We start from the raw sequence: 27,808 nt of genomic DNA, 5'->3' as shown, positions 1-27,808 counted from the left end.
TGGGGGGGTGTCTGTTTTAAAACCAAGATGCTGAACATATCTTTCACAGACAAAAAGGAGCCCTAAGGAATGAAAACCCACAACTGAGGGACTGGGCAACGGCTGCAGCTGTCCATCACCCCTGCCTCAGGAACCAAACATCCCAGTCTGTGGCGAAAGAGGAACAGACGTGGCTATGTGGAGCATGGGCATGTTCCATTTTTCAAGGGACAACATGAAAAGGAAAATAAAAGTGCTTAGACCCCTCTTCATAAAAAGCAGCAGCAGCAGTAGTCGTCCACACACACGTGTGTCGGCAACCCCTGACCGAGGAGCCGCAGGCAATGCTGGGGCAACGGGAGGATGCCAGCCAGCATTCCTGCTCGCTATCAGGAGTGAGATACTTGAAGTTAAATCCTCAGAGTTAAACATTTACAGGAAAAGGATTTCCATCAATCACTTCAAACCACCTGCTTATTTAAATCAGTCCAAACGTTGTAAAAGTTATGGGAAATACTAGGCGGTTGTAAGGTTGGGCTGAAGGCAGAATACTGGAAGGGAAACGTGTTTAGGTTGGGTTTTAAGGGTGCTCCTCCCTGGGTCAGCCACAGTCCAAGCCCAAATCTGCGACAGCCCAGGCTGGAAGAACTGCCTGAGGGGATGGGGAAGTCTTGCAGAACAGGACAGAGAAACATCCATCACCAGTGACAAAGGGTTATTGATCCTGCCCCAGGGCAGAGAGAGGGATTTTAATGACCTCTCCGAATCCCTTCCACTTCGGAGATCTTGTGGAAAAGTAATCTTCACCCTGCAAAACCCTTGAGAAAGGCAGTACTCCCCAGAGCATCCCAACTGATGCCAGTGCCATCGACAGCGTAGGCACACGTGGAAGGTCTGAGGTACTGAAAAAGCAGCTCCCCCACTCGAAAAAAAAACCACAAAACACACAAAACAAAACCCACCCTGCAGTCACAAAACGCTGCACCTTCCAAAGCCAAACTACTTCAGCATTAACCTGAAAAACTTGTTTAAAGAAATGACAATGAAAAATTAGCATGGCTCCACTTGTGCAGCCTGGGGCATACAGGTGAATCTTCCATTTGCTCCGCTCTTGCCAACCTCCAAACCCCAGGGATGGGAGGCAGCCTTCCAGGGATATTCAGTGCAATAAAAGACATTGACAGGCGCAAAGATAGCAAAGGTCATTTGCTTATCCACTTCATGTTTGAGTTTTCAATATTTGCACTGTCAAGATGTTTTCCAGCACAGATAATTGTTTAAACCTGAAACTTCTCAGAACAAAACCACACAATTAGCAATTCCCTCACCAATTTGGAAAGGTAGAAGGAAGTGCAAGGCACAATTTAAGTCTGTATAAACCAGAAAAGAGCAAAGAACTAGCTAGATATGAATGTAGTTACATTAAAAAATAAAAAAGTCATGGTTCCTATTTCTGTACATTACACCCTTTAGATCCCAGATCAGTAAAAATTATATACACACATCTACATGAAATTTGTGTTTCACATAAATTTACACACACAGAGACATATAAGACGCATGAAGTGCTTTTGCTCACACGCCAGCTCTGTGTATTTGCCTGCTGAAGAGTCCCAGTGGGATGCCCGGCCCCACCACGGCGAGGGGGTGACGGGACCCCACGAGCAGCCCCCGGCTCCAGCCCGTGAGCTGCGATGCCGAGAGAGCCAGCAGGTGCACGGGAGCTGGCATCCGCCGTGCTACCAAACAGGTCAGGGAAGCATATGGTGTGCACGCCAGGTGCTGGAAGGAGGATGACCTCTTCCTCCACCTCCTCAGCAATTTTTAAGGCCTCATGCATCATGAGCCAGGTCTCCAGCTGCCCTTGCTCCAGGGGACAAGAGGAACAAGGGCATTTTTTTCTGCTATCAAATAAGACGCAAGACTTGCGCACATCCTCTGATGTGATACAGCCTCAAGGCTACAGGGTTACATATTCAGGGTTGTCTCGGCCTCGAGCCCCAGCCCCCAGGGCCCTTCTCCAGGACAGCCACATCACTGCCAAACCCTGCAGAACCTCACATGGGGTCAGGCCTCTTAGGTGGTGAGAGACCTACTGAGATGCCTGAATAGCAACTGGGTAGACAATCCACCTTTCAAATCGAGTTTGTCCTACAGCAAAGGTCAAGCCTTTGTCACACCCAGCCCTTCAGTTTCTCCTCATATTCACCCCTCCTTGTGGCATACCCCTTCTCCTGCGCCCAGCCCCGTTTCTCTCCTAAGTTTACACAAAGCCTGAAAACCCTTCCCAAGGTGAGCTCTTGTTTTACTTGAGCATCACCATGATCTACAAGGTGCATCACAAGAGCACCCTTTCACCTCCCTTCTCTACAGAAACCATCCTTTTCTGCTCCTCATCCCTCCCCATGTGTAACAAGGATGCTTCATGACCTTGCCAAGTGTGCTGAGAAGAGCCTGAAGGACATAAGAATTCCTGCAGAATGACTTAGTACCAGTTACCACATTAGCTGCTCTCCTGACCCACATCCCAGCACTGCTGCCTTTCATCAAAAATATCTGGGAAGCCACAAACCAGACAAGAAAGACAAGAGGAGAAATATCTGCCCGTCCCCAGCTTCTCAGCCCTGGGAACCAGCAGAGCTCAGGGACAGCCACAGCTCTGGACCCTCTGGGGGTCCTTGCAAAAGGGGGAGCAGGGGATGAGCAGAACCACCCTGATAGCACAGGGGCTCTCCCTGCTCCAGGAGAGGACCAGCTTTGCGAAGACATATGGCTCCACTGCACACTACGAGCAATGACTCCACCATGCTTCCAAATTCCAGCTGCCTAAGCGATTTTTGCAGATATTTCCTCTTTCTTTGCAATCATTTGGCTAATAAGATGAGCAGGTTGGGCTCATTTATTTTGGACACCGTTCTTGGGTCATTAGCAGAAAGGCTAATCATTGCATTGGCAGAAAATATCACTTCTGCTTCAGAGCTGGCTGCACAGCATGAGAAGGGGGGAGAGAGAATAGGAGCTTGACAGAGCCTTTTAAAAAAAAAAATATATATATAAACCAAGTTACATGCCTGTAGAAGTGGAATTTTCCTCTGCCATTTCCCAGGGAACCCTCTGCTAGGATGAAGCAGGCAGACTTCAGTGCCCGAGGCTGCTCTGCAGAGCTCGCACTCTCTCCCACACACGTGCCACCTCCAAGGGCCCCAAGAAGAAGTGAAGCTCATGGCAGCAGCCCAGCCTCACGGCCTCCCTCGACATGCCCTGGCGATGCTCAGCCCTCCAGGGAAGAATCACCTTCCTCACCCGAAGGCAAAGCCAGGTGGGACACCGAGAGCCCTGGGACACAAGGTACAAGATGGGATGGTTTGGGGTTAGGAGAGGATATCAGATGTGATGCCTCTGCTCTGTTCCCAGCACCTGAGTACCAAAAGCTACCTACAGAGAGTTGTTGGAAACATTTAAAGAACATTTTGTATTTGGTGGCAAATCCTGAAGTGCCAGTGGGGATGCTGAACCACCAGGCATTTGCAGAGCTGAAGCCTGAATTTCCAGGAGACACAACAAAGCAGAGCCCTTCTTGTTTCTCTCTCAAGAGAAGAGAAAGCAGAAGCAAAAGACAAACCCCCATGACACATCGGTGCCAAAACACAACAGCACTGCCCCCAAAGCTGCTCCCCCAGGCTTGGCTGCCACAAAACCACCTCTCACCAAGGGCCTGGGAAAAAAGTTGCCCTGCAGACAACCTGCTACGGCAGAGCACAGGGACACGGAGCTGCTGCCTGTTCCCATCTCAACACAGCAGAAGCAGTCGCTGCCTTCACTGACTGACCTGGCAAAGTCAGAAATGAGGCGCTGAGGCGGAACAGCTGGACACAACACAAGTTGTCTTCTTCAACAGACAGGCAGCCAGCACACCTCCCGCTCCCCTCCTCCAGCTTCATCTGGCCCCAAATGTCCCCGCTGCATGCGCTGCCAGTGATGCCACGACCTTGGCTGCTCTTGGCAGCATCCTTGGGGTGAGCACAGGCTGGGCCTCCCACCTCCCCGGGGAGGCTTTCGGCAGCCATCCATCAGCTCCGTGCTGCCCCTCCTGCTCTCTCCAGCGCTGCAGCTGAGAACCCCAACGCACTTGCCAAGCGAGCGCTGCGAAGCGGTGATACAGGGAGGGAGCCAGGCAGGGCCATGGGGTGGCAAAGGTTGGGAGGAGAGATACCAGAAATTTGCCTCCCATCACCTTGCCTTGAGCCACACTGGGCTGAAGACCTTGCCGATATCCCCACGGGGCCATCTCACCGCTCTCCCCAGGCAAAGCCCCCCCAGCCCCGCTGCAAAGCCAGCCACTCGCCGGGGAGCCCAGAGACAAAAGGGGAGCTGGGGCTTGCTCTGCAGGGCGCTCCAACCAGAGAAAGGAAAGAAGATGATTTGGGAGCTGATTTAGAGCTTGGATTTCCTAAACCTTTTCAGACATCGAGGCTATTGGCAGGCAGCATTACAGCCCCTGCCAGTCTCAGCAGCTATACAATGTCCTTCCCTTGGCAAGGGCAGCAGTGGGGAAAAAATAACACACAAAAAACAAGGGACATGTGATGGAGAGCTTGGCTGAAGGCTCTCTCCCCCTGCTGACCTGCATGCCAAGGAGGAAGAGCATGAAAAAAAGTTAAAAGTGGCCCTTTAAAATGGAAAGAAAAAAGCCACACTACTTGTTTTGCTAAGGGAAACATGGCCAAGCTGAGCGGATGGAGCTGTGGCAGGAGGTGAGCAGACACAACCTGGGGCCATCGATTTGCTCGGTGGCCAGGACAAAGTCATCACCCTCCTCACATCCTCCAGCCAGCACAGGGAAAGCAGGGCTCCCACTGCCTCCTCCACAGGCAGGAAGGAGCAGCTGCATTTTGCACAGCCCCCCTGCACCCCACAGTGCTGCACAGAGCCCCCAAAAGCAGGACCTCCACCTCCCAAGGAGGCATCGCACCCATTCCAGTGCCCTCACCCCAGCGAGCCCACAGAGATAAGTGCTGTTGGGTGCACTGCTCTGCTGACAGACTTGAGTGCACCGGGGTGAAATAAGAGGGATTTTGCCAAAAAAAATTAATGCTCCAAAAAGGTGGGGTGGTGGGAAGCCTCCTCTCCCCTCCTTGGCATACATAGCAGTCCCCACAGAGGTGGCTGCAGCAGGAAGGAGCTCGCCAGCAGCCAGAAGGTAGAGAGGGCAAAAGCCTCTGTGGCCACAGCATCGTAGGTGGGAGCAGCAGCTTCTCAGGGGAGGACAGGCAGGATAAGTTTTTTTTTTTTTTTTTTTTTTTTTAAACAAGGGAGAAAAAAAGGAAGGAGACCAATTATAAGAGCAACCATGACAACCCCAGTCATCCAGCCCAGGAACAATCCAAGCACAGCACCCACATGCAGATCCCCCGTCCAGGTGATAGCTCTGCCTCCAGCTGCAGGGCAGCACCTGCTATCAAACAGGATGGTTTTACCCAGGGAGGGATGTATAACCCCCACCCAGCCACTGCAGTGGAACAGGTGATGGGAAAGCACCCCAGCATGGAAAGGGAGACCGGCAAGAGATCGTATGCCAGCAGAGACACCCAGACACAGGCAGGGCATGGTCTGGTGAAGTGTGATCACTTTAAAAATGGTGGTTGGCAAAGATACACATGACTTTATTATTAAAGGTGCTCTTCCCATCGTTGTGCATCATGCTGGTAAGCTGAGCATCATGTATCTCTCGAGGTTCAGCTACCCCGTGCAGTGCCTGGAAAGCTCGAGCCAGCCCAGGGAGCAGAGCAGACTGCTCACATGCACACAGCACCCCCACCACAAAAATCTGCTCGGTTAGCAAAGCCAGGATCTTGGTATCCTGCCTGTGGAGCACAAGTGGCCCAAAGCCAACGTGGGTCATTTCCACCCAGGACTACCTCCTGCCACATGGCACCAGTCATGCAGCCAAGTCCAGTGGTGGGCACACAGAGTCACACAGCTTTCAAGGGTCTGCAGCTGCCAAGGTCAATATTTTCCCCATGTTTTTCCCCATCTTGGCTGAGAAAGAGCACTGCCACACCGTCGCGAAAGAGCTCACCCTCAGTCCTCTGCGAAGGCTCTGCCTGGCGGTGGTGTGGGGTGCTGGGGCTGACAGGGGGGTATGAAGTCCAGGGCAGGGGTACACAGGAACTGTGATGGGCAAATCCAAAGCAGTCAGTATCGTAAAGTAGGAGCAGTTTGGTTGAAAAAAAATGTGTCTGGATCTGTGTGTCTGCCTAACGCCAGCCTCAGCCGTCCCTGCAGACCACGTGCAGGCTGTTGAAACGCTCACGCAAACCCCCAGCTCCCTGCCAGGAGAGGGGCAGGGGAAACAAGAGCCAGCAAACAGCCCATCTCATTCCTCCCTCCCAGGGAGCACAGGTTGAGCTGGGAGAAGAATCAGGTCACTTCACTCCTCTGGTTTGGCAAGGTTATTCCCCCGTTCCCAGGACTAAGCAGCAGCTACTAGAACAACCTGGCTGACTCCTCCTCCTCTCCTTGGCCCCCAGACAGCAGGATGATGAGCTGGGCTGTGTGGCAAAGGTGGTTCAAGTACACAGAAAGGAGAATTGAAAACTGCTCCACTACAGCTAGTGCTGCAGCACTCATCCTTAGCAGAAGTCACGAGCATCCCGGGTGGAGCAGGGAAAGGGTGGCCCCAGACCAGTATTGAGGGTGCCTTGAGACAAGGTCAAGGTAGCCCTCAAAGAGACAGCTAAGATCTGTCTGCCACACCAGCATGCCAAGGCCCAACCACCACATCAGGCAACCGGTTTGCAAGATATTTGGTTCAAAACAGGACCAGTGACAAGCTGGCTGTGTCACCCCAGGGTCCAGGAGCTGCAGGCAGTGACAGCACCAGCCCCTCCTCACAGGGCACGTAAGGTGGGCAGAAAAGCTTTCACTGCCAGCTTACACTCTTCCCCGACCAGAGAGGGCACGGTCATATCTACATCCCCTCCCATAACCTCAGCCTAAGGGCACAAACCTTCCTTGGTAAGTGGATCCTCAGCCGCACAGCCCAAAGGCAGCTCACAGCTTGGTAGCTGGATGCTTTGGGGCGAGAGGAATCCTTGGCACTCATTCCAGTGATTGGTTGAGGTACCTGGCTCTGTTGTCTCATTTCTGTTTGTTTCTATAAGCCTTGCAGCAATCATTGCTTTCGTTTGCAGTTTGTAAATAAACCTCTTCCTTATTTAATCCCATACCACGGATGGCTGGCAGCACACCACTCCATCCCACGGCGCTCTCTGAAACCAGCACCCCAACAGTTACACCCCCCACCCTTCATCGCCCAACAACGTGAGGCTGCACACAGCTGAAGGGGGTTGCAGATGCGCCTGAACCCGCAGGGTCCCCAGAGGGACAGTGTCGAACAGCTACACATCCTGAGCCCCTGCCAAGAGGAAGGGCGTTGGGAGAAGCAGCTGCCCTGCCCTCACCATCCCCAAGGTCCCAGCTGTCACAAGGATGCAGCGTGGGATCAGGACACCAGTACCCCGCTCTGCTGTCACCCCACGTAGCCCTCGCTTGCCTCGCTGAGCTGAATCCGGCATGTGAGCTGGTCGGTGAGTTCAAATCATTAATTTCTGCGGCAGAGGGAGTCTGACAGGCCTGGTGCTGGCGTGAATAATGATGGATCTCCAGGAGAGGCCAAGCAAAACCTGCAGCTTAATCGTAGCGAGAGACTCCCTTTGGGGCATTAACCAGTGCCCTCCATCCAGCCGTTCCCCTCATTGCAATTTCACGCTGCTGACGGCTGCCACGCTCACAGCACCCACACAGGGCTGCCCATCCCTTTACTTCTGCCTTATCAAACCCACCCACCAACACAGACCTCTGCAGAACGATGCTCCCAAAATGCTCCAACGCTTGCAAAAGCATCAGCAAATTCAACACTGAGGCTGCTCTCTGCTCCCCCAGCAATTGCTGCCATCACCACCTTAGTTTCACACTGAGCTCATGAGTTTGGTGCAATGAGGAAAACCATGCCCAGGACAGCAGGAGAGCTCAAGCTTGCCTAAGGGGTGGCTGGTGATGAGTTCCTAACCAGATATGCCTCTGGGGAACGGAAATGGAGATACCTGACATCACCAAAGCATCAGCCAGCTCTGCTGTCAGCCTCCTGCAGGCGGGTTTCTTGCCTTCTCAACCAAAAAAAAAAAAAAAAATTCGGCTCCCTCTGCCCTGAGGAGCTAGAAAGAAGGAAGCTAGAAGGGAAAACAACCAGTTTCCCTGTTGGATAAAGAGCAACACAACAAATGAAGTGCCAAACCCCTGAAAGCTGAGCGTTTCTCAGCAGAGCTGGGGCTGACACTCCCGCTCGCTCCCTTCTCCAGCCACTGTCATCACAAATCCAGCCTGGCCCTGGGGAGCTCCCACCCAGGGCAAAGCCCAGCCGGCCCTAACACTTCCCTGCAAAAAATAATTATTTTCCTGCGGTTTTAGATAACTGGATTTTAAAAATAAGCATAATTACTTTTTCCCCCCCCTGTTTTCCTTTGCTGCACATCGTGAATGCAAGGCTGCTGCTCGGAGCTGGAAGAAACCTTTTGAAGGCTGAAACGGAGCTCGCTCCCTCTTGTCCGGGGGGATGGAGGTGGGAGGGAAAAGGCGGAGTGGGAGCAGTGACAGGTAAAAATAACCACACTTGGCCTGATGTTGCTCCCAATTAAGCCAGTGGGAATTTTGCCCAACTTCCTACAGCAGCAAGATCCAGACATGCTCATAAAAAAAAAAAGTCGTCTGCTATATTATCACCCTTATGATGATCAGAGAAAATCACATATGCATGAGCTTCTTCCTCCTGTTTCATGCTGGTGGATATCTGAGCATCCCCTTCACCGGGGCCAAGTGCTGCAGAGGCTGGAGACACATGGTGGGTGATCACAGACCCACACCACCTTCCCCCACGGCAGCACATCCTCTCTGGGTTAGGCACAGTTACTCCACGAAGAGCTTGGCAAGATTCTTCAAGGGATGGTTTATCTGCTCAGACAGTTTCACATCAGCTGAAACTAAAGCGTAAGTGGTTTTGGGGAGGATACGGAAAGTGTTGAAGAGTAGAAACATTTCATTCTGACACTTTCCTGAACAAAAAGCACTCTGCCTTTTCACAGTATAACGTTACCTTGCGAAACCAAGTTCAATTTATTTTTAAATGGAACAAAAACCCCAAACTGAAAGCAAACATCTTACTTCTAGGGACAAATATGATATTGCATTTCATCCTGTCATTAACACTTACTCCCATCTTTGGGATTTGCCAACCAAATGAAAATAGTCTTTCGTAGTGCTGAAATGTAAAATCTTTCACAACCACCTTTAAGCTATTCTGCATGAGGTTCATCACAGTTCACCTTTACATGTGAGAGGGCCTAATACTGACAACATTTTAACTGATGTAAACATTTCTAACTTGCATTCAAACAACAATAACTACGGAGAGAAGCGAGATCTGCAGATAACACAAGGTTTAAAGGAAAAAAGTAAGATATTTTGCTCCTTGTCTGAAGACAATCCAGCCTTCAACCCCACAGGCTCTTCCTTGCAGTTGAAATAGAAAAAGCAAACCCCAGCTCCTGCTCCCTGCATCCCCAGGGTCAGAGCCTGCGCTGTACCAACAGAAAGCCAGAGAGAGTGCTAGTCCTGGAGGGAGGTGAGGAGTGTGCCCAGCGTCCCCACCGTGCCCCAGCACAGCACAGCCTCGCCGGCAAGGGGACAGCACCCTGCGCCCTGCCAGCATCCCTGTCACCCAGCCAAGCAGCACCCCGAGGCAGGTGGTGCGATGTCTGCAGCCTGGGAAAACGCTCTCCATCATAAGCAATTACCTTGGAGCCAGGGCCCGTCCGCCCCCAGCCACCACCGCACCTCCCAGAGAAGTCGACAGCCACGGGAGTTTTCCTGGATTAACGTTTCGTGACAATTTTAACGCCATATGCAGTTTTGAGCCTGGCAGTTTAAAGCGATTAAATCTAGGCTGGTAGCTGCAAAGCATTTCTGTGTTTACGTCAATGTTTCAAAGGTACCGATCAAATACTCCCGGTACTTTACACACAGGATTAGCACTGGGCTCCCGCATGGAATTGCTCTCTCCAGGAGCCCAGCAGCTTGGCAAGACCTGACCTACACAGGACAGGGATCCTCCTTCCTTTCCAACTGCTCTGCAAACCCGGAGCCAAGGCAGAGCTACCCCACCAAAGCCTAGCATTTCCATCTGCTTCGCTCAGGCTGAGAGAAAAAGCACCGAGAAAAGGTCAAGCTACCAGCTACGCCCCGCAGCGCTGTAGATGCACAAGTATTTCTCCCAGACAGATGGTGGGAAGGGGAAAAGCAAGGAGGAGGAAGGAAAGGAACAAGTTCAAGACAAGAATCTGAAATCGGCAAACTCCCCGCGCAGCCCAGCACACCGCGCGATAAAAATACACTGCGTGCTGTCGCCAGCAGCAGAGGGACCCGCCACGGGGGCGAAGGCAGACGCGCACGACGCCTTGCTGCGTGTCCCACCTTGAGCCACGAGCCAACGCTGCTCTGACGCTCCTCACCTCATTTCCAAAACCTTCCTTTCACATTTTTTCCTCCATCTCCTCACCACATTATGTCCATTCCAGCTCTAGCACACCCAGACTGTATGGGCCACCTTTCCAAAGTGAGCTCTTACTTTTTCCCCTCCATCCTCTTTCCTCAGTACTTTGAGGCTGGGAATTTTCTAAGGCTGTGGATCCCTCCCACGCGTTCGATGCCATCTGCAAAAAACCAAACCCCTCCCAGACGCTTCCTATAGCTGCTTTTCCCCCAAGTACAAACTTTGATTGCTCTGGGGATGACATAAAAAAGTTAGTTTGCTGCTCAGTTTGGATGAACTAAGAGTATTTATTCAGCCTTGCTTTATGAGAGATGCAAATCAAGGACTCCAGTTACATATTTTAACACAGTGGGGGGAAAAAAAATCTGCTAGATAGAAAGCTATAAAGTGTCTAATGTATTCACAGTAGCTAAGGTAGAAAACAGAGAGGTTAGTGAAAAATTATTAACATAACAGGTGTCATTGTCACAAAAGTGACACTTTAAAGACAAATCCCCCAAAATGAATTCCCTAAATACAAGAGCACATCATTAGCTACATTTAGTCTCCGGTTTATATCGTCTCTGCAAAGGAGGAGGAGAGCAGAGAAGAGGGGGAGGGGGAGTGAAAGAGGCTGCTTCTCCCAGCCTACAAAAAGTTGGTTAATGGCACATTATGGAAATGAAACTTGAAGCCAAAGAACGTCCCCACGCTGGGAAAGAGCAGACACCACCAACAGTATTGGGGTGAGAGGGCTGGAAGGCTTGCTTCTAGCTTCACCCACCAGCAACCTCCCCCAGCTCCTGCATGAGTTTATTATCACCTCCAAGGTCTCTGGACAGCACAGGGCAGGTAAAGGGTGTAAGGGTGAAGCTTGCAGCTGTGCTGAGTTCCAGTCCCCAAACTGAGAGAGTCTGCAAGTGCCTCAGTCCTGCCAGCAGCTCTGGCCAGCCCAAAGCAGCTCAGGGATGAGTTTAGGGCCACCTTTAGCAGACCAGGGAGGATTGCTGATGGGACACCACTCTGGGCAAGGTGCTAAGGGCTTGGTCTGTCATCAGCACAGAACCTGCGGCTCCCATCTGCCTCCCAGGGACCTGGGGATGCTCCCTGGTCCATCTGCACCCACATGTGAGGAGCAGGAATGCAATTCGCACGCAGGAACACACCGAACCCAACTTCTGGGGCTTTAGGGCTTTTCTTTCTGGCTTTGTTTATTAATAAAAACAGCTCATTGGAGATCAGTTTAGCTTTTTAATACCTTTCAGATAAGGAAATCTGCTGCAGCAGCAATTCTCTCCCTACCTTAATTAATTCCTAAACATATCACAAGCTGCAAGTGCATGTTTTATGAATCTGGTTGACCTCCTGGTGCAGAAACGATGACACAGATGTTGTGCCTTCTTCACTACCTCATTACTCATGTTACACCATTTTTTTTTCCCCCTCCAGTTGAGCTGGCTGATAGAAGCTTCAATGCTGCCATCAGGAAGCCACAGTGCAAGGAGGCAGAGTAAGGCTCAAGCAACATCTTGGATCCACTGGTGCACTGGGCTCCACCGGAGCCACCAGCCATGCCACAGGACATGCCGCCATGCAAGCTGTAAGCACACAGTCAGGAGGGAAGTAAATCCATTGGGGGGTTTTGCACCAAGGAGGACAAAATACTGTCAAGTAGGAAAACAAAGCACCACTCAAATGCTGTCCAAGCAGAGAGGAACATCGGAGCTAAAGGAGCCCACATGTGGATGTGTCCAAAGCCTGGGGGCCCTGGAGCGATCCCCCTCAGAGATGGATCTGAGGGAGGATGGGAATAGCCCCAGCTCTGCAAAGGGTTTCAGCCTCCTCTCCCCTCCCATGCACGCTGGGATAAGCACTGTTGCCCTGGTATGATATTATACGCATTGATGGGAGAGAGAATAACTCTTAGCTGGCACACGCAGATAGAAAGGCAGTTGGGCTTGCACAGCTGCTTGGAGAAGACCCCACCATCCTCTCCAACACACTGGATGGATGCTGTGTCAGGGCAGCTGAGGCACCAAGGGGCTCATCCTGCCAGGGCACAGCTGCCATCACACCCCAATGATTGCGGACAAGCACGATGCCACTCACACACGGTGCTTTGTGCAGCCAAGCTGAAAGCTGAGAGACTAATGAGACACATGGTCCAAAAAAAAAAAAAAAAAAAAAAAAAAAAGTCAAATGAATGCATTTGTCATGGCCCTCACTGGTTGATGGAAGCTTCAGAAAGGAGACAGCAGCAGCTCTTAAAACCTCGCTTGCTGTTGGATATTCCTGCAGTGCTTAAGAAACTAGAGAGCTGGCCCAGGCAGCCATGAGAAACCGTGCTCATGGGGACCCTGCCGCACGGTCCATCAAGCCCACAGGACCCCTCCCTGGTCCCACTTCAGAGCAGGAGGCTAAACCAGAGGGAAGCATTTAAAAGCACTCTTTATACCCAGCTCAGAAGCTGATGGAGCACAGCACCAATGCCTGATCATAACAGAAACATCAGGATGCATAAGAGCAAGAGGAAAAAAAAGGAAACTCATGTAAGTAAGAGCTAAAAAAAAATCCACTGGGAGACCTAGAAACTAACAGCTAACTTGTCTACTGCCAGTAACAGCCAGCAGAAATAGGCATTAAAAATAAAAAAATAAAAAAATAAAAATGTAATTTGATGAGGTCTGGTCACCTTTCATTCCAGACACCAAAATGCTTCCTTGCAGGGCTCTGGTACAAGATGAAACAAGGCTTTTTCTTGTTGCCATTCTCAGCAAAGCCCACCTTATTTCTGCTGGAGATGGAGCAGAGGCTGCACACAGCTCGCACACCCGCACACCACCCAGGCACAGTCCCGACTCCGATCTCCCCCAGCCAGGGCTTATTACTGGCACCACTCACCCAAGTGTGAGGAAAGAAAACCCACCCATCCCTTTGCCAGCAGGGTGGAGGTGCTGCTGGGTGCAACGGTCCTATCAAAGGTCCACGAGGTCGGTCAACACAGAGACAAGACATGCTTGTCCTACACATACCCCCCCTCCACCTCTCCAGAGCCTGGCAAATAAACCTCCATCTACAGCGAATGCTGCTGGGCACGGCCCTGGGTCTGAATTTACCAACACACAGAGCAATAATTAAACAGACACAAGATGGTGGGGAACAACACAACAACAAATATCTCTTATGTTTTGTTAAATTCAGCAATTTACAAGGCTGGAATAATTAGTGGTTTAAAATGTTTTGACACAAGCAGCCCCAATAATCATGATAAATCATATCAGGCATATGCCCAGATCCTTGAAGTGACAGATGACAAACAGAGCAGTGACAAGACGTTCCATCACACGGGGAATCATTGAGTTAATGGAAGAATTATTGCTTCTGAAATCCACTCCAGTCCTATTGTGGGGAACATTCCAATTTATCAAAGCCAAATGAACATTAATTGCTGCAGCCTGGTAAGTTTTCGAGCTGCTGTGACCTTCATTGAATTTTAATCCAAAACAGATAAGATTTACTTCCACACAAGAGGAAACAACACAATTAAACCCAAATGACAGCTAAGATTATGGGGAAAAAACACAACAGGCATAATGACAAAAATATTGATTTCTTTCTACTTGACACTGAGAAAAAAAAATAAAGGTAAATAAATAAAATCTAGCATTTGCTTTTTTTGTTGGGTTCCCCCCCCCCTTCTCCCTTTTCATTTGGGAGACAAATTTCAGATGCTCAAGCCAAAAGGAAAGGGGTGGCAGACAGTAATGGAGACTGAATTCCCTTTAACTGCAGTAATTAATGTTATGTCTCATTGGGGAGAGATTAAGAAAAAGCAATGAGGAAAGGGAAAAAAAAATAAAAATCAAGTATTATTTTGCTGTCAAAGATGCCCTTGAGCTTGGGAAGGGAGGTGTGAAGGTGTGTCACGGCTGGCCAGGGCTTTTGCAGGGGCAGAGAGTGGCCCCATGTACACAGGGCGATGGACACTTATGGTCCCTTTCCTGCTGCACTGGAGGCAAACCCTCCCTAAACCAGAAAGCCACCCACTGACAGCCAAAATCACTAGAAGGAAGAGTAAAACCAAGATTTACACCCCCCCTGGAGCCCCCACACTGCACAGAGAGGGTCTTGGCTTTCAAAGCAGAGCAGGAACAACCAGCCAAGTCATAAACATCTAGACAAATCCAAAATAACGGTCCCATCAGAGGGAGCTCAGCTTGGAGATGTCTTGCTGCCCAATAAAGCTTTGCTAGAGTACTCCCTAAGCGTGGGATTAGTGAGATCCCCCCAGGCAAACCTTCCCCGGCTTTCTATAACTCAGCCAGAGGATGAGGAGACAGGTAAAAGTAAGTGTTACAGCCACTTAAAGGAGATGGAAGGAAGCACTTTCCCGTGTCTCCTCCTGTCCCCCGTAGCGAGACGCTGGGCTGATGATGAACAGGGCGCACAGAACCTGAATGCCAAGGCAGTGCTGGGGTGGGCTGAAACTCCTCCTGCGTAGTGGGAACAGTGTTTTAGTCTATAGAAAGAATGCAGGAGACACCGGGCTTTATGGCAGGAAGCAGAAGGAAAAGTATTTAAGAACCTGAAAAGGAGGACACGGAGATGTCCACTTGCATCTCGAGGCAGGAGAAGGGATACAGACACGGTGGGCGCAGGGGAGGACAGGAGGGGGGTACCACGCAGCCCCCCACACTGGGATCTGTCACAGCCGGGGAATCCTGCTGCTGGGGAGGGCAAGAGTGATGGGGCTCTCTGGGATGCAATTTAGCTGGGGTCAGGAAGGAAAGTAAAGGCGTGGGAAAGCAGCCTGAACAGAGCCCAGGGTCTCAGATGAAATATTTCACCCAAGAAACAAAGACTTTTTTGCCCAATTTTAGTTTAGCTGCAGAAATCCATGTGGTCTTGAGGGGGGAAAAAACCCCAACCAAACACACATTTATCTTCTGTTAGTAACTCAAAGCTTGGCTCGGGTTCACTCAAAAAGTTAATGAATCTTCTAAAAAATCTGGGCAAATTTTCAAGTCTGTGCTGCAATCCTGACCCAGGCATGAAACACGCAGGGCTTCTGTGTCCCCAAGGACACGCGTGCAGCCCAGACCCACATCCCTGCCTGTTGCGAGGAGTATCAGGATTTATACAGAAAGTGGAATTATGGCTCATTCTGTACAGGAGGAACATTTGTTTCTCTCCTGTCTTTCCCGTCCTTTTGTAGCAGGGCAGGAGAGGCTCAGAGCAAGAGTTAACTCTCACAACAATGCCAGAGATGCTCCCATGCTATCAGCTTCAGCAAGATGTGGCAAAGAATACCTTCACCAGCTAGCCCAGAATTAGAGTGCAAAAATATTCTTCTGTGATATGCACGGCGATGCCTTCAGCTCCAGCCCGCTGGCATCGCTGCTCCTGCACTCTGAGATACAGCAAATGAAGGCTCTGGGCAGGAACTCCTCAAAGAAACTAATTTCTCTCTCCAAAGCATCAATTCATTACAATCATTATGTTGTTTTTTAGAAAGATCAGCTTCAGCAAGTCTGGGGACCAGGACTGAATCTCTCCCTACTGAAGAAAATCTAAATTTCAAGCAACTGCAGTAATCACCAAGCTCCAGAGCCACTGTCCCCTGCAGCCACAGGCCTCTTCTCCATGCGTCAGGTTTGCCCACAACAGCCAACCAATCCCACACTCAAACCCAGGATCGAGCTTTTTGCACCCTAGACTTGGGTTTTGTTGTCTTCATTCCTTGCTCTGTCTCTCACTTATTGTTTCAGGCTCATTTTCTAAGTATAACAGTTTTACCTTTTCCCCCTCAAAACTCCATCACACATTTTTAGCAGGACATAAGAAATGCTCCCCATCCAGCCCAGTAAGCTGCAGTCCCCAATTCCTTTCCCTTCTGCCATCCTGTATCATACTGCCTTTTATCTCACCCAACAGCCTTAATGCAAAGCCTCTCTCCGTGCTCAAATGCACTCAGTGCCCAATCTAAAACCCCACTGAAAAGAGCCAAGGTGCTCAAAAAAAAAAACAGATTTCAGTTGTAAAAGCCAAATAGCCACATGTTCAAATGGAAAAATAAAGGCTTCTTGCAGCCAGCATCTCTGCTCCTCCTTCCAAAATGAAGGACAGAAGCTGTGGAGATGACACACAGGTTGCAAGGGATGTACAGAATCACCTTTTGAAGAGGGTTGCTGCAATGGGATTCCACCAATCCTAAAAAATACTTTGGACAAATAGATGACATGCATATACACAGGATCTACAAGCCTAACGTCGTTTTTTTCTTTCATTGACAGGATAGTTTATCCCAATGGGAGTTAAAGGAAAATACATTCAGTCCCATTTTACAGATGGAGCTCTAAAGCACAGAGGAATGATGGACCAGATCCAAATACGTAGGCAACCACTTCATAAGATGCTGCAGTAAGCACTTTAAAATGCAACAGAGCACATATATGATCTGTTAATAAAAGGTCACATAAACACCTGAGATGGAGATATTTAAAGCATCTGAACCCATCTTCCTACTTTTAGGCCAAGCTCATCCTTCACAAGAGAAGGATCTTGCTACAGCCCATATTCATTAGATAGGTAAAATTCAGTTTCAGAAAGATTCATATAGAAATGACCAAGCCCAAAATCTTGCTTTTACACGTGCCCAAATGCAAAACGAAGGAGAAATACTCCACTAAGACACCTCACCAGTTTCTAGGAGGAACCACAAACTCCCTTGTCACTCTCCCCACAGCTTCTTTCCTCCAGTCTGTTGTTTTATTTAATTTTCTTAAAAAACCAACCACTCCTTTTTACTGGCCCATTCAAACACATTTCTCTCTCTCTGGAGGCCCAGCTGAGAAGGGACATGGACATTTGCAACCTGGACTCGCCAACCTGTTCCTTGTCACCACCCTCCCATCACCACCTGGCTGCCAGCCACCCTCCCCTCCCAGAGGGCCCTCTGTCCCCTCTGAGACCACTGGCAACTTCGACTCACCATGACTGAGATATGAAGAATGTGCATCTGCTCCTCCACTATCTCCGAAGGCTCCTGGAGGCTGGGGGGGGTGGCCCGGGAGAGCTGCTCGGCACTGCTCATGGAGACGTGGAAGTACAGGGTGCCGTTCTCCAGCCACTGCTGCTTCCAGTGCACCAGCGAAATGTCAGCCACGGTCCCCGACATCTCTGCAGGGACAAAACATGACACTGAGGACCAGTCTTCTCCATGATGCTAAAAGGCAGTATCCCTAGTGGTTCTGGAAATCAGGACTTCTGAGTCTTACCCCAAGTACTGCTTCTGATCTGCAGGATGAGCTCGAGCTTTGTTTTTTGGATTTGTCTGCTATTCCCCCCATATATTAACAGTAAGAGTTATCTTCCTTAATAAAAAGCAAGGGGCTACAGTGTGCCTTGGGATTTCTAGACAAGAAAGGCAACAACTGTAAATAACATGTTGCACAGGGTGCTGTTAACATCCTAGAGCTCTCCCAGAAAAAAGGCTGGATGAAGCTCCTAGAGATGTGCAGCCAAGCCCGAGGGAGGTTTGCCGCTCAGCACAGGGCAGAGGGAGGACACTTGGTGCCAAGCAAGCCAAAACACAGACACCAGCACATGGCATTTACAACAGAAACCTTCCCCCAGGTTGCGAGGTAGCACTACAGCTGTATTTAACAGGGACATTCCCAGCACAGACTAATGAGCACCAGCAAGAAGAGATAACCGCAAGACTTGACAAATATCTATTGACATTGGGGTTGCATGTCTGTCAGTCGTCTTCTGCAGCCTCCTGTTAGTTTTACATCCCACCTGATCCTGATTTACAGCATAAGCACCCTGGGAGCCAGAATTACAGCATGCCAGCACACACATCCACTGTGGCAGCTTCCCCTGATTTAGGGCACCACACCTGACTAATTAGGGGCTTGGACAATCCAGGCACCGTGTAACCAACAGCACAGCCCCTGATCTGCAGCCTCTGTCACAGACAGAGCCTCAGCATCAGCTCCTGCCTCAGCCCGGCAGCAGCAGACACAGGCAGGGGCGCTGACAGCTCCACAGCTGCCCATCAAGTTTTAAACAGAGCTCTGCAAAGAACTGCTTTGGCAGTTTGGCAGCCGAATCAAAACCGAAAAAAAAAATACTAGCACAAAATGAGCCAAAATATTTCTCCTTCCACCACCTCTTTTTTTGGTGTTTGTTTTTCCATTTGCAATATAAGCAATGGGAAGGAAGTCAGGTCCTCTTAGTCACTGGGCCCACGGCTTCAGCAATCACCCGCTTTATGATCCAAATTCAATTCCTTCCTATTTGGGAAGAGCAATCAGGTGTAACAGGCTGTGTACAGCCTGCATGGCATGTCTGCTCCAGAAAGGCCAACAGCATGAGTTCAGGTTCCCCTGGCATCACAACAAGGTCCTTCTCCACACCTTGGCCAAAGAGCATCACCCACATGAAGGTCAGCGGGGAGGACAGGGCTTGTTCCCCTGCAAGCAAAGTGGCCAGGGAATGAAAGAGGCATTTTGACTTTCATCTTCATGAACCCAGCTGGACAAAAGCACATCCAGTTCCAGCTCCCAGCAGAGACAAAGGAAGGAGCAAGCCTGGCTGAAGCTGTCCTGAGGAGTTACCCACACCTTTCAAGACAAGATGCTTCAAGACAATTGGGTGCTGGCTCATGAGAGCCACACAGGCTAGAAGACCAGGCACTTTTCCACTTCTACAGACCCACATCCCAGCCCAGCAAAAAACCCTCTTGATCCTTCAGAAACAATTTTCCTTACCCCTGAAATCAGTATATTTTCCAGCAGCAAGCTGCTCCCTTTCCAACATGGGTTAGAACGGAGCCAACCACCCCCTGCCCACAGAGAAGTCCCCATCACACCCCTGGTCCTGCAGGATCTCCCCTCACCGCACAACCCGGCTGAGGGCACGGACAAGGTTACCCCGTTACTGCCAACTCCCTGATTCAGCACCTCACTAATTACACTACTGACATACCTGCGCCAGCTGCACTGTCACCTGAATCTAATTGGAGGGCTGTGCTCATTATCCCTGCCTCCCCAGCACAGTGCCGGTCATTATCACCAATCTCTGGGAGCATCTGAGCACTCCAAGGAGAAAAACTAAACAACTTCTGACCACGCGTGGGATCCAGCAAGAGCCCACACTTGCACGTTGGAGGAGACACATGAACTCCCTGTCACTGCAGTGAGATCGCTCCTAATAATCTCTTCCCTCCTTTAATATAAATGGTCTTTTGCTGAAGCAAATCAGTAGCAAGAGGTGCTGCTTGCACTCTTTACCTTGTAAATCAGGCCAGCCCTGCCAAGACAGCAGCCTGCACAAGACCTGGAAATCTAATGAAGTGAGTCTTGTGTCTCTCACCTCCAAAGAGGCTAAAGGAGAAGGCTTCTTAGAGTGGTAAAAGTAAGAACAAAGCGAGAGGAATATCAGGGCTGCTTAATTGCAGTCCTCTTCCTAGCAATACTTCAAAGGTCTGTACTGAAAAGCATCTCCTTGTCTAATTAAAATTGCAACAAATGCTACTTGCAGGAGCAAAAGCACTCACCCAGCTTTGGGTATAGATATCACAAGCTCTTCCACAAGGCAAACAGCCCATGGGACAGCACAGAAGCATCAAGAGACAGGACTCTGTTCATGCAAAGCTATCTTAGTTCTGTTCAGAGGGACAATCACCTGTAGGAGAGGATGATTTACAGCACTGCACACTCATCACACACATCCCCGCAGCAGACAGCCCTTTCCAGAAGAGCTCAGCCAAGGAGGTTATATTGCCCAGCCCGTAGCACAGACCTGATGCGGGTGCCACCAGAACCCCACTGCTATGGCTCCCAAAGGCTACATCACATTAGGGAAAAAGCCTCCAGGGTCAATGTTTCCCCAGTTTTTTTTCCCTTGCACATACATTTTTGAATGGGATGTTTAAAAGGATCACAGAGAACATTTCTGCAGAGTTCTGAGATACAGGCAATTTTTTGGATTTTAGCCTAGACTGAAGATAAGCCTGTTTCATTTTCAAAAGGTCTCTTCCAAAAGTAGAAACTTCAATTTAACATTCATTTCACAATTTTAAGCAAACCCAGCAGCGAGGCAATTTCTGATGAAAGCTGGCTTGCCAAGCCTGGGTACCATTTACCATACATTTATAAATACCTGTATGTTCTTCACCCCCGCAGCCCGTGTTGCAGGAAACCTGGCCATTACTACTCCCAGCATTGCCAGGACATCATGAGCCTTCAATCAGATTTGCTTCTCACAAGAAAAAATAAAAGCCTTTTCAAGCCCTGTTAGCTGTTGAACCCTTCAATATCCAAACACAGGAAAGTTTCTTGGCCTCATATACTTGACATGAATATTATACTGCCTGTGTTTCACTGGACACACACTGTCACTCCACTATCTACACGGTAGTTACAGGAGCGATAGCCCGTCCATCAGAAAGGATGCAATAGTCTGCAGCAAGATTGCCTGTTATCATAGCTTTCAAATGCTTTTGGAACAAATTAAGGGTATTCCTGCACCAAAACAGAATGAGATACAGTTAAGGTTTTAAACGGGCAGCAATGGAAAAGCACTTGTAGGCAATAGCTATTTAAAATCTTGGCATCTAGCAGATGGGGAGTTCTCAGACAGGGTTCAAACACAGCTTCGTGGGTAAAATATTGAGTAAAACAGTCAAACAGATCACAAAATATCTGCCACGCTATCTTCCTACCTGCTCACTGCACCCAACAGAGACCAGCTAAGAAGGGATGACAAGGGTCCTCCTTCCCCACAGCAGCCAGCCAGACCCCTCCTCCCCATACAAAGCGCAGAGGCAAGTGTATTTCTCCATCCCAGAGCAGAGGGGTCTCCTCTCCAACCTCACCGGACCGTTTGCCCCCAACTCATCACACCTGCCCTTCATCTCCCACCACAGGCAGCACCACCTCCCCCATCACCTGACCATGGTCCGAATTTAAAGAAAGGGCACACAGAGCACTTTCTCTTTTTCTGCCCTTCTTCAAGTTCTGGGTCTCCAGAAAACTACAATTACCATGTTTTCCTTAGAAATCAAACAAGCAATTCAAACAAAACACTTCCTGGAGCCCAGACCCTGACCTGGGCTCGTGCCCACCAGGTCACCCACCCAGGACAACACAGGGGCAGGCAGAGGACTGCAGCAACTGCAGCAAGATCCCTCCCAACTGATTCTCTTAATTCCATTTTTCCCTTCACTGTTGCCACAACCCTTACATATAAACATTTCATTGAAGTCTTCAGCTTGTATTACAATCAAACTTAAAAGCAAAAGGACCTAAATGCATTTGGTTGGGAACCAAGACGATTCCCATAAAAGCAGATTATGCTGACATGATGAATATAAAATGAAACAGCAGATATTAAAGTTGGAGGATTGTTACTCCATGCCTTCGGGCTCCTGGCTGTCCTACCCACCCCCTCCCACTCCGTTTTACTGAAGGCAGAGAGCAGGCAGAGAGCAGGCAGAGATAGCCATTTCACCTCTGCCATCTCTGGGGCAGGCTGCCGGGCTTGAAATATTCACCAGCTCCCCCAGCCCCCCCCATGACCTTACGCAATGCTTCGACATTCATCAGTTATTCGGGAGGTTGCAGCCCTGCCTTATCTGTCATGGCGTTTTACAAAGCCTGGTTTGTATTTAATTGGCTTGTTCCTGCTAATCTACCGTGATTATTGTATTTTTATTTAATTCTTGAGGGTCATTATTAAAATAAGCCATTTTGCTTACAGCAGTTCATCCCTGCGTGATTCCCCACCCCCAGATAACCAAACCCTCCCTGCACTTCCCCTCCTCTCCGCTCCCCAGCGCTGCTCAGACCTTGGGACCTGCTGGACAACTTTTACTATAAGGACCAAATCCTTGGTGTGACGCCTGAGAACCCTGTGAGTAACTTCCAGTGCACAGATCCAGGCTCCTTCTGCCTTTCTCCTCACCACCTGCTTCATCCCAGCAGGATCTGCACCCTGCAGCCAGACCTCATCAGCTCACCTGCACAACTCATCCTCTTAATCTGCCGGCAGAGGAATAGCTGGAGATCTGTTTAGCGATTATATTTCCTTTCACGGAAGGCTCAGAAACATGATCCCATCTAACACAAAAAGCCAGCACTGACAACTGCGTCGTCCTCTTCATGCCCATGCTTCACCCCTAATCCTGAAACCCCATTTCTCCCGCTATTAGTCCAGGGGCTCTCCTGAGTTAATGTTCTCCAGAGGCGCCAACCTTCGGTGAAGTGTTAGTTTATAGATTCTTCGGTGCTAGCTACCACTTATGATAATAAACCAAATTTATGCAGAAAGTCATAAACAGAGAGCTCTCCCCAGTGCCCTTGCCAGCACAGGATTGCTCCCTGCAGAATAGATTATCGTGCTCTGTGCAGACTAGCTCCAAAACGACTCGAGTAATGGGGCTTCCCCCACGCTCCCCAGGGGACTATTCTGCTGTCAAGCAGGCCCTAACAGTTCTAAGGGTTTGGGTCTTTTGGTGGCAATATGTGGTGGGGTTTTTTAGCCCAATTATTAGTTCAGTTCTTTTTTTTTTCCCTCCTCCTTCCCCTCTGCTCATTTTTTAACTTCCTTCCCTTCTGTATCTATGCCCCTGCTCCCCCAGCAATACCCCCCAAGGCAACAAACAAATGCAGCTGCACATCGTAAAAAGTAATAGAGAAGCTCAGAAGTTTAAGAAGAGGGGGAAAAAAAGATTACAAGGTCCCTCTGATCATCTCTTTTCAAAGTCTTTCATCTATGAGGAACACAGTGCTGCACCTGCTGGGCATTTCAGGGGTGGCTTCAGCGTGCGTGTCTGCTGGGATACAGTGTGTGTCCAGGGATGGTGCTGGATGGAGGAGGGCTGCAGGGAGCTTTGCCCTTGGGGTGGTCCACGGAGCACCCCACCAACACTGTGGGCAGGCTGGGACACCTTCTCTGCATCTCGTTTGCTCTGCGAGCAGCATTGCACGTCTGACTTTGGACAGGGAAAATGTCAGGTACCACAGGGCAAGATGGGATTTGCAGTGAAGTGGGTTTGGCTGTTTAGGCTTTGCTCAAGCTGCCGGGAAGAACAAGAATCCAGGTTTCAGGCACGCTACTGGGACCAGCTATCTCAAAGACCACATAGATGTGGTAAGAGCTGAGCTGCCACAGAAGGGTCCCTAACAACCAGAGCAACATGACTGAAGGTGAGGGCAGATCCAAAGCTAAGCATGAACTCAAGAAATGAGGAAGCCTCCTCAGTTCAGATGGAGAGCCTGCCTCTCCCCACAGCCAGGCTGGAGAGGCGCAGGGGCAAGGGCAGTCACGGGGCAGCCTTGGGGCAGAGCAACCCCCTCCACTGCCAGGGACAGCATCATCAGTATCACCTCACCCTCTGCACCGTCGAAGGCAGGTGACAGACACATGACCAGCACAACACCAACACCAGCACAACACCACCAACACCTGCTCTGTCACTGCTGCGAGCAGACAACACGCCTCTGTGCAGCCCCAGGACATGCAACCTTCAGACCCAGCTAGCACACAGCCCCATCCCACAGCGCCAGTATGGCATCACAGGTACAGAAAGCTGTGACCAGGTGTTGCTCCCAGCTTTACAGTGCCTTGGCCAAAATGCCTTCCGAGAAACTTTTTAGAAAACACTAGGAAGGGCTTTGCACAGACTCTGCCCAGTGCAGGGGTGACTCCCAGGCTCAGCTTGTCAATGCTTTTGGCAAGAGCGAAGAGCCACCAATCACCCCAGCAGCTCTTCCCTCACAAACACCAGCATCCGTTGTTTCTGAAAGAGCTGGAAGCCTACCACATACATCTCAGCTTGTGGGCCTGACGATTTACACCCCTTTATCAGTAAAACTCTCCCCACCAGCTGCAGTTTGGCGGGAGAATCATTTGTCAGTACATCTGCACACACAACGCAGGCACCCCTTCAGCTGGTGCTCTTCCCAAGCCCATTCACCTTTGCAGAAAAAGGGATTGTCATCCTGCACATGGCACAAAGTAGGACACGCGCAGTGTCTGAGAGGGATGTAAGGGAATAAATGCATTGAGCCGGTAAATTCAGCCACCGGCACTTGAAATCAGTGAGTCCCAACTCAGGAAGGGCTCTCCTCGCTGCCATCGCCTTTCACCATCGAGCTATTAGAGCCACGCAATTGTACTAGCTGTCCCTAGGGTGACCCACAGCATCTGCCCAGCTGCAGCAGGCACCAACATCAATCCTTACACTTCCCTGCCCCATCCTCCAACTCTGCTCCAGCCCTTCTGGGGCAGGCCATGCAATTTGCCATGAGCTGGTGTCACACTCATGGTACTGGATTTACACCAGTTAATGTCAGGAACAGTGAACTCAGCCAGGACACTGGGATTCTTCCTGTCTTCCCACCAACCTTATTGATAAGCATGTTTTTGGGGTTGGCTTTTTTTAAATATAACATTCTACATAGATGTAATTATTGTGAAATGCAGGAAGAGTTCAGCAGCCTGCATCACCACACAGATGATCCAGGAGAGGAGACGGGGTGAGCAGGGAGGACAGTCAGCTCCTTCCATGGTTCAGCCCCTGGACACACTTCAAGACAACCGGAGAGTCAGGCTGCTCCAATACAGCTCTATCACTCCTGGCTCTGGAGCCCTCTGCACCATCCCCACATCCCTTCAGCCTCTCTAATCGCAGGCTTTAAGGTCCCTATATACATCAGTGAGAGGATATTGATTTGCCTGCACTGCCTACAGATCATAATCTGACTCCACACACCTTAAAGAAGCTCAGCACATGCTCCACGTTCTTAGAGCTGCTTTGATTGCAATTCAGACTCTAGTACATTACCCTTATTTATAATGCCAGGGCTTCAGCGTGGCGCCTCAGGCACTCTAAAATTATTACAGGGCCCTTTTGACTTTCAATTCCCTTCCATTCAATTGCATTTTTACTTGTCAGCAGAGGATCCCATTGACCAGCAGTGGAAGCCAACTGCACACAGGCAGACGGCGCTACTCCACATTAAGCCAATCCTATAGAAATTACTCACACACAGCTCAACACGAAGGGTCATCTCAGTTTGAACGAGAAATGCCAGGTCCGGAAGAACAAGCGGCAGAGCGCTCCTGGGTGCAGCTTCCTCAGAGAGATGAGACATCCTGGCTTGGAGCAGCACTGGGGGGGTTCAGCCGCAGCCCCTCAACAGTGCCACCCACCCACCTGATGCAGCCTTTCCCAAAAAAAAGGCAAAGGAAAATGACTTTAAGCATTAGAGCCTCTCTTTCATACCCTGCAGATAGGAAGGGCCAGGCTTGTAAGAGGGATGGGTGTGAACACGGTGCCTCGATGCACGGGTTTTGTTTAGCTGCCCTCCCTCCTTCCCCAATCCCTCAATTAAGTCACGGGAGTTTGCTTTGGAGGTGCTTCAGGGTTTTACTGAAAAGCTCAAGCTTTGCCATTTCTCTGGAGCCTCCTGGCTCACCCAAGAGAGACACAGGGTTCAGTTTTGAAGGAGCACCTGAAGAAGTGAGAAAGAAGGAAGAGCCAAGTCTTTCCTCTTGTCACGGGAGAAAGAGCTGCCAAACCATAGAAGCTGCTGCTGTAGAGATGAATGAGGAAAGCTGCAAAAGTCTTCTGTTCCCCACTTACTCCAGATACTCAAAACCAACAAGACAGAGACCTGATAAATGGGGAGAAAAAAGTCTATCTGAAAGGCATAAGCATCAGTTTTTGATGGTCCAACTATTAATAGAACCAGTGTCTTTGAAGAGGAAGATTTTCTGTGGGTAATGAGCACACAACACTGCCAGCCCTGGCCTGTCGCTAGTTCAAGGATGGATTAAATGAGGCAGGTTTTCATAAAGACAGTAGGGAAGTCCTGGCTCGGAAAATTCAGTGATGTGCAGGGGATCAGCAGATGTGCTGCATCAGGGCAGGCACCTCTGCTCAGCCCTAAGCCCTGCAGGGACCTGGCCTGCCCGGCTCTGGGTGACAGCCTGCACCCGCTGCTGCATGGGACATCCCTCCATCGCTGTCGCATCCTGCATGGGACTCCAGAACATCTGAAAACCCCGGCTGGGCTTCTGCAGGACTACAAGCACTAGAGGGTCTATCCCTACGCACATCCAGGGGAACAAACTTTGAAAGCCTTCACTAGGTACGTGGGCAAGAAAAAAGGCCCTGTTTAATCCTCAAACCCAGACACAGTTCAGCTAAGCCGAGGTGCTGGTGCTTGGAGGTGCCATCGCCTGCCACTGCACATCACTGCCTGCACGGTGACACTGGAGCTTCGCTTGGAGCCTGAACGGATCTGAAGTGTCTAATGACACAACCAGAGGCTACTGCGCAAGAGCTGCTGTGTGAGATAACCACTCGCTTGATTTTTCACAGAAACTACGGGAGCACGAGGGAGGCAGCCGTGCAGGCAAGGCACCACGCATCACCTGCAGTGACAGCACATGGTCCCCAAGTGGGCAGCACACGCTGGCACGTGGAGACAGGGCCGGGTGGGTTCTGCTGATACTTTAACTCAAGTCCCACAGCAAAAGAGAGAAGGCGCTCAGTCAGCTCCAGCCTGCTCACATCCCTCCTGCTTTCTTTCCCTTGACACAGCTAGCGAGGCTGGGGTGGTGATGCCTTATTCCAGCACAGCCAGCAGCACCTCAAACACAGAAGCCATGGCAGCTGAGCAGGCCCAGGAGTCATTACAACACTAGATGAGGCTTGTGCAAAGACAAAAACAACTTTTGGATAACTATCCCTACAGTCTCTTCCCTATGCAGGTGAGAGTGGTGATTGAAACTCTTTCTTTGACTTGGGAGTGTCTGCAGGAGTTGAGGGCTGGGAGTGGAGCAGGGCAGAGGGCAAACCGGCACAGCAGGGTGGGCACTGAGGGGCAGAGGAGGACTGTCACACAGGCGAAGGGACAGGCCAGGCAGCGGGGACCGTGCTTCTCTTCCCCGCAAGCTGCAACAGGAGCAGAAGGACAACGTGACCTATTCAGGTTACTGGAAGAGCGTTGCAAAGCCAGGCAGACTTCACAACAAAGCAGAGCACTACGTTCATTTTATAGCATCTGCCGTTCTGCACAGCGTGCGCTGGGGAGCAAGCGAACGGTGCCGGCCTCAAGGGGTGAGCATCGCTCAGAGCTTGATTAAAACTAGCCAAGTGCTTTATAACCTCTGTGCATTTTAAAATGTCTCTCTTTGGGAAAGATACCTCTTAAAATGATAAGGTAG

The 27,808-nt window shown here is 50.1% G+C and overlaps 1 protein-coding gene across 1 annotated transcript in view; it reads right to left on the bottom strand.

Annotated features, from left to right (window-relative positions):
- Window positions 1-17,741, bottom strand: part of ASTN2 (astrotactin 2) — a 301,231-nt gene extending 283,490 nt beyond the window's left edge. The window contains exon 1 of the mRNA XM_026860237.1: window positions 17,556-17,741. Within this exon, the coding sequence (XP_026716038.1) occupies window positions 17,556-17,741 (186 nt within the window). The remainder of the gene's footprint in view (window positions 1-17,555) is intronic.
- Window positions 17,742-27,808: the final 10,067 nt, after the last annotated feature.

This window comes from Athene cunicularia (assembly GCF_003259725.1).
Source record: "Athene cunicularia isolate RWA chromosome 17 unlocalized genomic scaffold, athCun1 chr17_part1, whole genome shotgun sequence".
In the NCBI taxonomy this organism is placed as follows: Eukaryota; Metazoa; Chordata; class Aves; order Strigiformes; family Strigidae; genus Athene; species Athene cunicularia.
The sequence above is the reverse complement of the archived record's forward strand: the minus strand, read 5'-3'. Positions and strand labels throughout refer to the sequence as shown.